Source organism: Lutra lutra, chromosome 2 (genome assembly GCF_902655055.1).
Source record: "Lutra lutra chromosome 2, mLutLut1.2, whole genome shotgun sequence".
Classification (NCBI taxonomy): domain Eukaryota; kingdom Metazoa; phylum Chordata; class Mammalia; order Carnivora; family Mustelidae; genus Lutra; species Lutra lutra.
This window is the reverse complement of record NC_062279.1, coordinates 142,941,457-142,955,452: the sequence shown is the minus strand read 5'-3', so window position 1 is coordinate 142,955,452 and position 13,996 is coordinate 142,941,457. Positions and strand designations below refer to the sequence as shown.

Below are 13,996 nucleotides of genomic sequence, written 5' to 3'. Positions count from 1 at the left end.
CGATGGAAGGCCTCCGGGACACACAGCCCGCTGATTGCCGGCTGGCCTCTGTGGGCTCTGCTCCCCCAGCCCAGGCCCTGGGGACCCTGGGAGCTCCCGAAGTACACCAGCCCACCTAAGCCTTCCCCCAAGGAGGTGGCAACCCCCATCCATCAACACCCTTCAGCCACCTGTAATGTCCCTTCACTTATCGAGCCTTTGCTCACCTGACGTCACTGTTCCTGACCCCTGAGCCCTAATCATCCCCTCCGTGCAGCTTGGAGGGAGCCCCTCCTCTAGGTCACACCCTGTGGTCCTCTGCTTAGCATGTGCCCTCATCTGCATGCTGTCCTGGCTTCCAGGCCCCATGTCATACACGCAAGGACCACTTCAGAGGCATTAGGACCCCAGTATCTCACCCAGGGCCAGCTGCCCAGGGGACACCCAGCACTTAGTATGGCGGAAAGAGGGAAGCAGGAGGAGTGGACCTTCCCCAAGAAAGTGTTCCTGGCACTTGGGTATGCTTTGCCATGCAGTCACTGTGAAGACAGCCCCTGCAGCTTCCCCCATCCCTGTCCATGAAGCTCCAGCCCCAGGCAGGGTCCGTGCCTGAGGCCATCCTGCGCCTCCCAGCCAGGTCACCCACCAATGCCACAGCCTGAATGATCCGTCCGCCCCGTGGAGCAGAGATCCCTGACCCACAGAGTCACAGCAAAGACACAGCTGCCCAGTTTGGGGTATTTCTTGCCCTGAGATCACTGACACAGGCAAACAGGATGGGGAGGAGAGAGACCGTGCTGAGCGGGAAGTCAGCACCTGCTGGGTTCTTGGGGTCCGCTGGCAAACCTCATGGGCTTTATAAGTGCAGTCAGTTCCTAGGACAATATCTCCAACGTGAAGGATGTCGCACCACATGGAAGGAGTCACGACCCCAAGAAAGAAACACTCTTCCAATCAAACATGGGATGTGCCAAGTTCCGTGGGCGGCTGTTAGTCCAGATAACCTCCAGGGCCCTGAGCTCTGCATGAGTTTGGTGTCCCGGCTCCATGGAGACCAAGAGCACACGGTGAAGTCCCGTTGGGGAGAAAGCGCCTGGAAGCATCTGGAGGACTTCCGTGCGGAGAAGGTTCTAGAAAACTCTGCCTGGGCAGCACCAACCTGCCTTGTGTTAGACTTCTGTTCAAAATGCAGCTGACCGGGACCCTCTGGTATCATTTTGCACAGGGCTCCCTAACAGAGGCAAACACCTGTTGAGCAGAATTTCATTTCTCTCTGCCCTTATTTTGAGAGACAGGACCAAAGTTCAACAAAACACATTCATTCAAAATCAAGTTTTCTATCTCCTCTGATGGTCTCACCCTCCAGGAAGACTGATTGAAAACAAAACCACAGAACACAACAGGTGTTGGCGGGAATGTGGGGAAACTGGACCCCGGTGCACTGTGGGAGGGGTCGGCGTGGAAAACAGTGTGGAGGGTCCTCAAAACATCAAAGGCAGACCCAGCAACCCCACGTCTGGTGTGTGCCCGAAGGAACTGAGAACAGGCACTGAGCAGAGGCCTGCGCCCCCAACAACCACAGCAGCAACCACAGATGGAGGGACGGATAAACGAAGTGGTCCATCTATCTGCCCAGTACAATGGAGCTCAGCCTCGAGGAAGGAGGACATCTGACACCTGCTACTGCACGGACGAGCCTGAGGGACGCTGTGCTCCATGCAATGAGCATGCAACGAAGACACAGTGACCATGCAATCCCACTTCTGCGAGCCCCATACAGGAGTCAGATCCAGACAAGAAAAGTAGACGGTGGGTGTTGGGGTACGGGGCGGGGACAGACGGGTTAGTGTCCACGGGGGACAGAGTGTCAGCCAGCCTAGACAGGGCAGCGGGACAGCTGCACGACACTGAGCGCACTTAATGCCTCTTGACTGCAGTTAACATGTTAAATTCTGCGCGTGTCTATTTTGCCACAGTGATTGTGTCCTCTCACAGGCGCCATGGCGCGATGCAGCCCACCCTGGGCAGGGTGTAGGAATGCTGCTGGAGGGAAGCTCCCTCCCTGAGGAGGGGATGCTCCTCCTCTCCGGCTCCCTGCAAGGCCCAGTGAAGCCCACTCCTCAGTGACTCACCTTCCTCTCCGGTAGCCGTGCCGCCCTCACCCGATGGGCACACTGGGCACCTGGGCGCTCCCTGCTCAGGCAAGAGGCTCCTCGGGGCAGACCCACAATCTTACATTTCTCTGCCTCTCCCCAAGGGCCAGCTGACGGTCTTGAGTGGGACTCTGTCCAAGGACCGAACGTCTTGTGTTTGGCGATGGGGAGGAGGCTGCCCCCCACAGGAGGCCACATTGCCTGTCCCCAAGGGCCAGGAGACACGGTGCCTTCCCCTTGGGCCTTTTTGCCCAGAAGGAAAGAGTAGAGTGAAGCCCTCCCGAGGTAAAGCCCAGGGCATCGTCTTGGACACTCAGGGACCCCAGGACCAGCCTGGGATGCCAAGCCCTAGTGAGCTCCAAGGGGCCAACAGACTCCAGGCCTACTCCCAACCCCAATGTGGTAAATTCCCAGCAGAGGGGTGTGATCGACCACAAAGCATCTGTAATGTACCTGGTGGTCTGGACCCAGAGAGCACACTGCATCTCCTCTTAGAAACCTGGAACTGTCCCTGTCAAATGACCGCAAACATAAATGTCCCTTAACTTGCAGCTGAGGGGAAGAGAGCCAGCTGCTAGGCCTTTGCACGGGCTGGATGCCTCCCCGTGGGCAAAGCACAGCAGCGGGCCTGGTCAGGGCAGGGGCTCCACCCTCCTGGGACCCTTGCCCCAGCAAGCACTCCTCCTTCTCCCGCCCACCCCAGGCTGGCAGTCCCTCTCTCCCCATTTCAACCACCCCGTAAACATTCCTGAAGTTCCCAGTGACCTCCCACCCAAACATGTCACTGACTCGGCCTCAGACCACCTCCAGAGCTTTCTCACAGCCCTCTGCAGGCCCCCCACCTCAATCCCATCTGAAGCCTAGGGCCAAAGTCATCACCCTACACAGACATGTGGGTGGCATGCTCCCGCTCAAGGCCCTTCGATGGCTCCCTGTGACTCGGGGAAGACAGCGCAGACTCTGGTCCAGCCAGGCTCTCCGTAACCTGAGCCTTGCATCTGCCGCCCCCCACCCCTAGCGGGGTTCCTGCACACACTGTGCAGGTCACCTGTCTGTGCGGGACACACACTGCTGCGCTCAGGGCTTCAGCCAGCTCCATCCAGACCGCCCAGTGTGCGGACCACAGCGTCCACCCACCAGCAGACTTAGCAGAGCTGGACAATGCAAGAGTTCGAAGCACACAGCGAGAGACTTCCTCCTGGCTTACTCACTTGAAAAGTCGTTTACAACTAAGCTAAGGGGCTCCTGGGGGGCTCAGTCGGTGACACGTCTGCCTTCGGCTCAGATCATGATCCCAGGGTCCTGGGATCGAGCTCCATGTCAGGCTCCCTGCTCAGCGGAGGCCCACTTCTTCTCCCTCTCCCTCTGCCCTTCCCTCTGCTTGTGAGCCCACTCTCCAGCTTTCGTTCAATAAATAAAATCTTAAAAAAGAAAATTGAATTTCAATAAAACATTAAAAGATACATTCTTTTTTTTTTTTAAGATTTTATTTATTTATTTGACAGACAGAGATCACAAGTAGGCACAGAGGCAGGCAGAGAGAGAGAGGAGGAAGCAGGCTCCCTGCCAAGCAGAGAGCCCGATCTCGATCCCACGACCCTGGGATCATGACCTGAGCTGAAGGCAGAGGCTTTAACCCACTGAGCCACCCAGATGCCCCTAAAAGATACATTCTTTTTTTTTTTTTTAAGATTTTTTTAAATTTTTTTTTATTTGACAGACAGATCACAAGTAGGCAGAGAGGCAGGCAGAGAGAGACAGGAGGAGGAGGCAGGCTCCCTGCTGAGCAGAAAGCCCGATGCGGAACTCGATCCCAGGACCCTGAGATCATGACCTGAGCCGAAGGCAGAGGCTTTAACCACTGAGCCACCCAGGCGCCCCTAAAAGATACATTCTTAAAAAAAAAAAAAGAGGTCATTTAGAAATGCCCACCATGCTCCAAGAGGCTGAAGCCATGGATAGTACCCCGAAGAGCCGGACACAGTGATTGGGGGAGGGTCCAGCATGCAGTATGTCTAGGCTGGGGGTGGGGTGCATTTCTGAGAGCAACTAATCACGATGCACCTCCACCACGGGCTCAGGGACCTTTCTGTCCCCTCCTGATGTCCTCAGCATCCAAGGACCCTGATCACTTGTAAATACAGCTGGCTTATGTGGATGTGGAAATGCCCTTGAAATGCCCTTGACAGAACAACCCGTTAATGCAAGGGACAGAGACCTCCTCCAGGCCCCTCCAAAAAACTTCCATTTACCCTTAGGCTCAGCTCGCATAACCCTCCCCATGGCCTGCCCTCCCTGGGCTCTGGGCAGGCCCCCCTTGTCGCATCCTCTGTTCCTGCCCCGAAGCCCTAACCATACACACTGGGCTGCCACCAACCCAGAGCCAGAGAATCAAGGCCACCGTGGGAGACCCTGGATTCCCAGCCAACAAGCCCACTCCCATCTGACTCTGAACGGGCCACTGTCCACATGGAGGCCACAAAGAGGAAATGCCCACCCGGGAGGGACCCAGAACCACACGGCAACCCCACATACCTGGCCCCGCCCAGAGAGGACTTGGCCAAACAATCCTGGTCATACCCCACCCTGACGCCCACACCCGTCAGAGTCCAGAGCCCTCTGCCTCCTGACACTCGGGGTGGGCAAAGGGGGCCGGGGACCATTTCCTGCTCTCTGAAGAGTTATCTGTGCTCAAGCACCACACGGTGTGGTTCTGGGGGCCTAGGGGTTGGGCTGAGACTGTAGCAGGGGAGGGAGGGGCTGCTAATTTCTTAGGCCCCAGACTGGCCAGGCCCTTCCAATGATTCCAACCCAGCTCTCCATCCTCCAGATCAAACACTCCCAGGGCCACAGGCCCATCAGGATCCAAATTCTAAAACCTTCACAGTCAAGGTGACCCATGTTGTTGGCTGAACAGCATGGTCCCCAAAGGACAGGTCACACCCCAAACCTGGGACTGTGACCTTCCCTGAAACAATAGTCTTTAACCAACTGAAATGAGACGTGATCCTGGGTTATCGCCTGGTCCTAAATCCCACAACTGGTGTCCCACAGAGAAGACACAGGAGATGGCTGTGTGACAGCAGAGAGATTGGAGTGGGCGGCCACAAGGCCACAGCTGCCAGGGGCCACCAGGGGCTGGAAGAGGCAGGAGAAGCCTCCCGGCAGCCCCCCTACCCACCTTGACTGTGGACGTGACTGTGAAGGAATCCATTTTCCTTGTTCTAAGGCCCCAGTCTGTGGTCACTGGCTACAGCAGCCCCAAGACTCTGACATCCCTGCAGGGAGGCCCTGGTGCTGGATGGCGGCGGTCTGATCACATGGGCAGGGGCGCAGCGGCCCCGCGTGACGGTCTCTGACCCAGCGTATGGAGGCAGAGCCCTGGCAAACTTGTCTCTGAACAATGGAGCCCTGCAGAACCAACCCCCCAGGTGTTCTTCTTGGTCGGCTGCCCCCCAGAGAGCTCGGAGCCGCAGAGGGGTACCGAATCCCGGGTCAGCGTCCTGTCGGGGGTGCCGGGGGCCCGTCTCCAGCCCCGCAGGCCCAGCTCGCCTGGGAGCAGCCCCAGGAAGGCCCCACGGGGGCTCCCTCTGGGCTCCCGGCAGCCCTGGAGGTCACAGCGGCCCTCACAGCAGCCACACCCAATCCCCATCATCATTCACAGGCAGGGAGGGCCCCCACATGCCGAGGCAGAATTTTCAATCTGACACCCTATTACAACACGCCCAGCAAATATGAGGGTCTCTGGGGCAAGAGGTCCCCTGACTGGCCTCCCTGGGTGCACACATCAGTACTGCCCCTGGGCAGTCCGCACCCCACTCTCCCTCCTCCAGGGCCCCCACGTGGATGAGATCTGGGTTGGGGGAGGGCTGCCCTGGACCCACTGCCCAGTGGCCCAGCTCCAACCACCCACACGGTTGGGTGCCCTTCTCCTCCTCTGCTCTGGACCTCAGAGTGCTGACCCCACCAAATATACCAGAACTTGGGGCCCTGAGGGCACATCTGGCGGGAGAGGGGCTCTGGCTGGTGTCTCACCACACATACCCCTGGGGAAGCTGTGCTCAGAACTCAGAAACCCTAAGGCCTGGTTTGCCCACCGCACAGCTGGAGGCCACAGCCCCACAAACCCCCTGCACCTCACTACCCCACCCCCGCGGCCTGCCTTTGCATCGTCAGACATTTCCCCTCCCCCAAGCCCAGGACCCAACCCATCAAAAAATTCAGATGTCTCACTGCCTTGAGCAGGAGCCTCACCTGCATATGACTTAGGTCCTTGGAGGCAGGGCCCCACAGGCTGCCCCCCAGGGCTGGCTCCCATGGCAGGACCCACTGGCACGCGGTCCCCGTCTGCCTGTCCCACCCTGCCCACTCTTTGCAGAAGGAGGGACCCAGCCAGCCAGCACAAACACATCCTCCAGCGAGGTCCCTCTGCTGGGGAGTTCTGGGCAGGACCAAAGTCCCAGAGTCCTGTGGATCCACCTGTGATAGGCCTCCGGCCAGGGGGAGACTGTCAGTGGGGGGGATCAGTGTTCCTAGATGGAAGGGGCACAGGTGGGGAGAGATGGCCTGCCGCTCAGAGCCTCCAGGGCCCCCTCACACAACGGAGGGGGCTGTGATCCCATCTGGCAGGGGTCCCAGATAGGGGTGTATAGCTCCCACCCAAACCCCTCCAACCCAACACCCCGGCTGAGGTCGTCCCAGGCATGGGACAGGTCACTGGGAGACCACTGGGAGGCAATGCCAGCCCTGGGCAGCCAGCATGGGTGGGCCCGGGCTCCTCCAGCCAGAGGGCAGGGGTTTCCTGCCCCCAGTGCCATGCACACAGACATACTTGACAAGCAATGGGCGTCTCCACAGGGGCCGAGCTCCCGGTGGGAGAAGGACCAGGCTCTGCTACTCCAGCCCGCTCCCGCCCGCTCCCACCCACACGTACACTTCGGGAACACACTCCTCACCAGGGCACCACCGCGGCCCCCAGCATGGGGGGCCTGGCCCCCAGCCTCACCTGCACCTTAGGGCACCTGTCCTCCCCCCATCCCCCTGTTGTCGGGGCTCAAGGACCACGGGAGCTGGTGTGGCCACGAGGAATCCTCACTCCAAAAATGTGTTCTCGGCATGTCCTCGATGGACATGCTCATTCTTTTCCCCTTTTTCTCTTTTTCATTAAGTCTGAACATAAATGCCCTGGGGCTCCGTGACCAGCCCCAGGGCCAGGCATTGCGATGGGCCAGCCTGGCTCTAGGGAGCTGGGCACCCCTCCTCCTACCCTCAGCAGCCAGGGCCAGACAGGGGCCACCAGGGTCTGGCCTCGGCTGAGCACCAGGTCTGCAGACACAGAACCTTTGCCTGCCACGTCCCCAAGATGCCAGCAAGATGCACGCAGCTGGGGTGGGGGGAGGGCTCGGGGTGAGGCGCACGGCTCCAAGCCGCAGGTTTCAGGGCCCCACGTACTTACAGTACCCACACCTGGTCCCGCCTTCAAAGATGAACCCGTTGGGCACGGCCCCGTAGCGCCGGAGGTCGGACAGCTTCCACTGGCCCATGACCGCTGGGGGGACGTCCCTGGCCAGCACGAGAACGTCATTGCAGAGGTGAAGGGTGGCGGGGCCGCTCTCCAGCTTGGTGCCCGGCGCCACTGCCACATGAAACCTATGCACTGGGGGCAGGGGAGGAGCAAGAGGGTATCACTGCTAGCAGAGGCCCGGCTGCCCCCCACCCCAGCCCAGTCAGTGCCTTCCCACTCCTAGACACGATCCTGGTCCAGAGGCCACCCTCCCTGTCCTAACAAGGCCGACTCGACCCCAGCAAGCCCCAGGCAGCCCCTGGCTCAGGCCCCAAACACGCAGCGGCTGAGGCCAGAGATATTATAATGATTTTTTGTTAAAACTAATTAAAATTAATGCACAAGTCTGTGATGAATGGGGTATCAAATGGCTAAATAAAGACAAGGCTGTTCAGGGTTGCGGGGTGGGTCAGGAGGGCAGGGGAAGGCAGGGCAGGCTCGGGGCAGGGTCAGTGTCGGTGTTCTGCTCATCACAGGCTATGTTCATTGATCCTGAGGGTTTTAAAAACCGTGTTAAAGCGTCATTGATCTTGATGGCTGTGTTCCTTGGCGTCTGACGTAAGGCCCCTCCTCCTCTCCCAGCCCACCAGGGGCCCCCCACTCTGCGCCCAGCCCGGCCACCCCTGCACCGGCCCTCCTCACTCCCCAGCTCAGGCGCAGAAGGCACCACACCCCTGGTGGGTGATGCAGTGGGATGGGGTCTCTGTGGCCTTGCTCCCCCTGGAATGCTGGCTCCAGGCTCGGGGTGGGGGGCAGCCAAGGGGAGCATGAGGACAGTCACTGTGCTGGGATAGAGGCCCCTCGGAGGAAGGACCATGTTCTAACTAACAGGATCGAGTCAGGGAGCTTGGACCGCCCCGCGGCCCCCGCTGCTCCCCAAATCCCCTCCCAGACCGCAAGCCCAAGGCACAGACCCTGGCAGGGGAGGCGCTCGGCACACTCGTCACAGCTCTGGCAGTCTGTGCGTGAGGGTCCCCGTCCTCGCCACGTGTGTGCCGCCCCGGCCCCACTCACCCTCACCCAGCGCATAGCGGATGCGGGCATCCCAGGCGCACATGGCCTCACGGCTCTCGAAGCCCAGCATGACGGCCTGGGACAGGCAGAGGATGGCCAGCGTGTGGGCCAGGCCCTCGTAGGGCAGGCCGGGCTCCAGCCCGCAGATGTCCTCCAGCGTCAGGCTGCTGCGCTCCCGGAGGCCCTTGGCTCGCTCCGCCTTGTCCTTGTAGACCAGCATCAGCAGGCAGTCTGCGGGAGCGGGGCAAGACATGTGGCACAGGCCATCAGCGGCACCGCCCCTGAGCCCCCATGCGCCCCTGCGCCCCCTGCAGAGGGAGAGTCCCAGGCTCGAGTTATGGCCCCCAGCAAGCCACCCAGAGGCTCCGGGGCAATGTCTTGCACGGTGCACGGGCCCCCTGGGGAAGAGGCTGGCCTGGAACACTCCACAGCTGGGCCTGCCCCCCTGGCTCTGGCTCTGTGATGGAGATGTCCCTGACCTGTGTCACCAGAGGTCTGGGCACTGAGAGAGCCACGAGAAGGAACCCCCTACAGGACAGGGAGCCTCTGAGGGCTACAGGACAGCCAGCCTCAGGAGGGAGCACCAGGCAAGGCCGCCTGCGCACGCTAGGACACGGTTACCACCCTTGCCGCTCCTCTCCCCCAAGAAGGCTCTGGGATCCGGCACAGCGGGTTGTCTGTGTAGAAGTCCGTCCCTTGTCTATCTGCCATCCCCAGCCGTCCTCCCTCCCAGCAGCCCTGAAGGTGGGTTCTTGCTGGCAGGCCATCTGTCTGCTCAAGCACAGGAAGGGCATGGAACCATCTGTCAGATGAGTGAGACTGTCACCTCTTTTGTTCTAGGAGTCATGCTCCCAGGAATACAGCCATAAGCAGGGTCAATGCAGCTTTCTGTAAAGAGCCAGACAGGAACTGCTTCTGGCCTCACGGGCCATGCAGCGTCTGGCCCAGAGGCCTAACTGTTTTAAAGCAGCCAGAGTAGCGTGTGAGTGAACGGCTACGCTCCAATAAAACTGTATTGCAGAAACAAGCCGAGGGCCAGATTTGGCTCGGGATGGTACTTTGCAGAGTCCCAGCCTAGAGCGGAGTCTGCCACCGCCACCACAGCGCCCTCACATGGCCCTCCTGAGGGCCTCCCTGAGGCCCTCCTCACACACCTGTTCCATATGTTTGGATTCTGGCTTTGTCAGATCTCTGCAGCCCCAGGACACTAGCACATCCTCCAAGTCACTGCTTGCAAACAGGCTGAAGGAGGCGGCTATGTCGCTCTCCCACCTTCTGCCCAGAGTCAGGGGGAGGGGCTGACCCAGGTCACCGCCCAGTTTCGGCTAAAGCAGCTGGCATCCACCTCGCACTAAGAGCCCCCAAGCCCCAGCAGCACAGGTGGGAAAGGGGTGATGGGGAGGGGGCCAGGTTGGGCACAGCAAGTGTGGGGCCCCGGGGGGGGGGCCTGGGACTGCAGCTGCTCCCGCCCCCTCCCCTCCGCGTCCCCTGGGGCAATAAATGGATCATATTTTTAAAAACCTCTTCCCTGGGAGTGCTCTTCACCACCAAGCAGCTTCACCGACAGGCACCGGAAGGATGTGAGTACTCAGGTCCGGCCCAAGACAGAGCAGGGCCAGCCCAGGAGAGACCGCATCCACCCCTCCCGGGCCACAGCACCCCTGCACACACACGGGCCAGCATGCTGAAGCCTGCCCCAGAGGGACAGCTCCACCGGACACCCTATGGCCTCGCCCCTCACCAACAAGACTGGTCGCTTGGTGAGGGCTCCTGGCCACCAGCTCAGGAAGGGCACCGGACACCCCGCTCCAATGGCCCCCATTGGGCTCCCATCCATGTGGCTGTGTGGGCCCAGCTCACGGCCAGAGGACACCAGGGGGTGGCCAGGCTGCACTGTGGCCCAAGAGACAGGACGCGGGGCCATCCACAGGGCCCACAGAGGGTCTGGGCCCGGGAAGCTGGAGGCCCGGAGCAGGGGGAAAGAGGGGCTCATGGTGATAACGAGGTAACCAAGGCAGCGACGACTGACAGGTACACACGTACACACACACACTCACCAGCAAAGACACACACACGTGTGCTTACCCACATATCTGCACACATACACGCACACCCCCACCCCACTGCCGTGGCTGCTGAGCCGCTCCAAGGGCACGGGTGCCATGGTGGGAGACTGGCTGACCCTGTCCCAATCACGTCCACAACCACAGACTCAGGCTCAGGCTGCTTTCCATCTGAGGAATGGACACTGCTCTGCCCAGGCCAGGTGCTAACAGCCCTAACCCCCAGCAAATGCCCTCCACCAGCAGGCACTGAGCCCCCCAGCAGGGAGCCTTGGGCCAGCATCCCCTTGAGCTCACCCTGCCCTGCAGCAACTGTGCCCTGCTGTGAGCGAGGGCGGTCCAATGGGCTCCCATGAAGACCCCCTGCTGGGATCCCTCAGAGCCCCCACGCCTCCCGCTCTGAAGCCCCCTAGCCCCATCATCCCCCTCGTGAGCAGCCAGGGACCCAGGGGACAGCCCAGGCCCCCCAGAGCTGACACCCAGGAGGAGAGATGGTCAAGAGATGACAGGGGCTGCGGGAGCCTAAGTGCAGGGCCAAGACCCTCCCAAAGGACATAATGCAGAAAACTTCTAAGTGACGCCAGAAGCCAGCACGCAGCCCCACCGGGATCAGTGCTGTGCTGGAGGGAACAGCCAGAGTGAAGGCTCAGGGGCAGGAACACAAAGGGCTCGCGGGCAGGAGAGCGAGGGGAAGAGTGGCATGCGGTGCCAGGTCAGGGGCCTGGTGAGCCTGGGGCAGAGCAGAGGCTGGTCAGGCAAGAGGTGCTCTAGGCTGGGCCAGGCCTTGTGGTAACCATGGCGACAGGGGTGGGGGGGACTTCCCAGCAGGGCAGATGTGGCAGAGGGAAGAAAGTGCTGGCAACACAGGGACAGGGGGTGGGGGGGACCTAGGTTCCTAGAGGAACCTCGTCCTGGTTACTCTACCGGGGGCTCCCCGCCAGCTTCCTACTCCTATGGTGCTCTCCACACAGGGCCTGCCTTTCCTACTGCTCCTGCACACACGGGAAGGCTCAGGAAAGGCTCCATGACCACCAAGGCCTAGAGACCCAGATTCGGGGGGTGGGTGGGCAGGGGCATGTGGGGAGGGGGCTACGGGGGCGGGGCTTGTGCCGGTCCCTCCGGGACACGTGAGCGCAGAGGCCCATCGGACACCGCGCACAAACGCAGGCAGCTGGACACAGGAGTGTGCAGATGTAAAAATAACCATGGGGTCATGAGCCCTCGAAGCCGCTAGCAGCCAGGGGCTGAGAGCCTGGGGGAGGGCCGGCCGTGGAGAGACACACCTCCGGCCTCGGGCCTGGGGAGAGGCTGTGGCAGGATGGAGACAGAGATCCACACCCACGCGGAGGGACGCAGCAGGAGCAGCAGCAGCTGGAGTCAGTCCTCCTGTCAGTGACCTTGGCACAGTGCCTTCAGCTGAGTTGCTAGAGCCCAAGGGGACTCTGCTGGATAGGGGCAGTCTGGAGGCAGCAGCTGGGGACAAGGGCTGCTAACCAGGCTGAAGCCGGGAGGCGGGACACAGAGCCAGCCCAGCCCTGTTCAGGATCTGACTCAGGAAGGAAACACGTTCACACTGTTCACGGGGGACATGTGCAGGGCTGTGCGGCTCACGAGGACAGGCCACCCCGAGAACACAGGCATCAGTGGGGGCACACTGGCCGTGGGGGCTCAGTCCTCTGCCCACTAGGCTGCCATCCACCCTCAGCAGGTGCCATGGCACGAGCCTGACCGGGACCGGTGTGGGTCACACAGTGTGTGTGGGCAACACCAAGATCTGAGCCTGGGGGCTCCAACCCCCAGCCCCTCCCCCCCGCACATCCTCGAGGTCTCCACGAGGACAGAAAGGCTGGCCACTGCTCACACTCCATCCTCTGGCTCCCTGCCCAGCGTGGGACTGGGACGTCATGCCCAATCCCATGGGACACAGCCTCTCCCCACCACCACCACCACCTGGTGCCTGGCTCTCTTGGAATACGCCCCTCTTAGAGAGGCTGACAGCCGCATGGCCCCGCTCCTGCACGACCCCTGGTGTTGGAGACCAGCTGGGCTCACAGCCCCCACCAGGCTGCCTAAGAATGGCGAGGCGAGTCCTTGTGCCCCAGGACTGGGGGCGGGAGGGGCAGGGTGAGACTCTGGGTCTAGGGACAGAGATGGTAGGTGGGCTCAGAGGGGCAGGAGCCTACCTTGCATTGGCCTCCATCCCTTCCACCATCCAGGTTCTCATGCAAGGCCCTGCCTGGAGTGTCCTGCCCTCGCTCTTGCAACAAACCCCCTCAAACCTAGTCCTGGTTCCTCTGCTGGGGGCTTCCCCCCAGGTTCCTACTCCTATGGTGCTCTCTGCACGGGGCCTGCCTTTCCTATTGCTCCTGCACACACAGGAAGGCTCAGGAAAGGCTCCATGACCACCGAGGCCTAGAGACCCAGATTCTGGATCCCAGGGATACCTGCAAACTCCCCACAGTGCAGAAAGGCCCTCCCTCTGCCGGCAGGTGCTCCCGGGGTCCAGCAGGAAGCTCACCGGTCAGGTAGCTCTCTCTGATACTGAGAGAAAATCCACCCCCCAGGGCTGCAGAGAGAACAAAGACCACCTCTGGGGCTACTCTTCAGTCCATCCCACCCCCAAACCTGCAGCCAGCCCCTGCCTCCAGCCACAGCTGGCCCAAGGCTCCTCAGTGGTACTGGGGGCTGTGCCTCGGTCTGACCAGTGCCTCTGCAATCCTGCCTTCCAGGGCCCACTCAGTCTCCCCAGGCCCCACACCTTGTCCTCCAGCCCTGACCCTGGATACGGGCCCCTGGGGCACCAGGCGCAGGGTTCTGGACAGGAAGAACTGGTGGCTGAGCGAGCCATCCGGGGAGACAGGGGCCCCCTTGGAAGGGGAAGCTGAGGCCTGGGAACCTACCAAGTGTGTCCCCGGCCCAAAAGTAGGTTGCATGCCTTGGATGGCAACCGTGAGCAGGCGCGGCCCAGGGAATGAGGGGAATTTAGGAGAGAGAGCAGGGAGGGCGCCCCCCCACCCAATCCTTCCTGGGAAATGACAGACACCCTGGGCGCCCTGGAAGGCATTCTGGCAGCCCCACATGTGTGAGGCAGTATGCAGTCACACGCCCAGCACCCCACACAGACCCAGGGGTGCCTGGGCCGATGCCAGGACACCTGTCTCCTGAAACAGCTGCAGGCAGGGAGCTCCAAGCCCCCCAAATGCAAGAGTATGGCTCGCTGAGGC

General features: G+C 61.1%; 1 protein-coding gene across 4 annotated transcripts in view; it reads right to left on the bottom strand.

The window, feature by feature from the left end:
- Positions 1–13,996, bottom strand: part of DOK7 (docking protein 7) — a 28,159-nt gene that overhangs the window by 13,318 nt on the left and 845 nt on the right. For 3 of the 4 annotated variants that reach the window (XM_047718740.1, XM_047718742.1, XM_047718741.1), the window contains exons 3-4: positions 8,710–8,940; positions 7,588–7,788 (exon numbers count right to left, since the gene is read on the bottom strand). In XM_047718740.1, coding sequence (XP_047574696.1) covers positions 7,588–7,788; positions 8,710–8,940 — 432 coding nt within the window. Of the gene's footprint in view, positions 1–7,587; positions 7,789–8,709; positions 8,941–13,996 lie in introns of those variants that run through there. The other variant, XM_047718743.1, reaches the window with a different exon arrangement.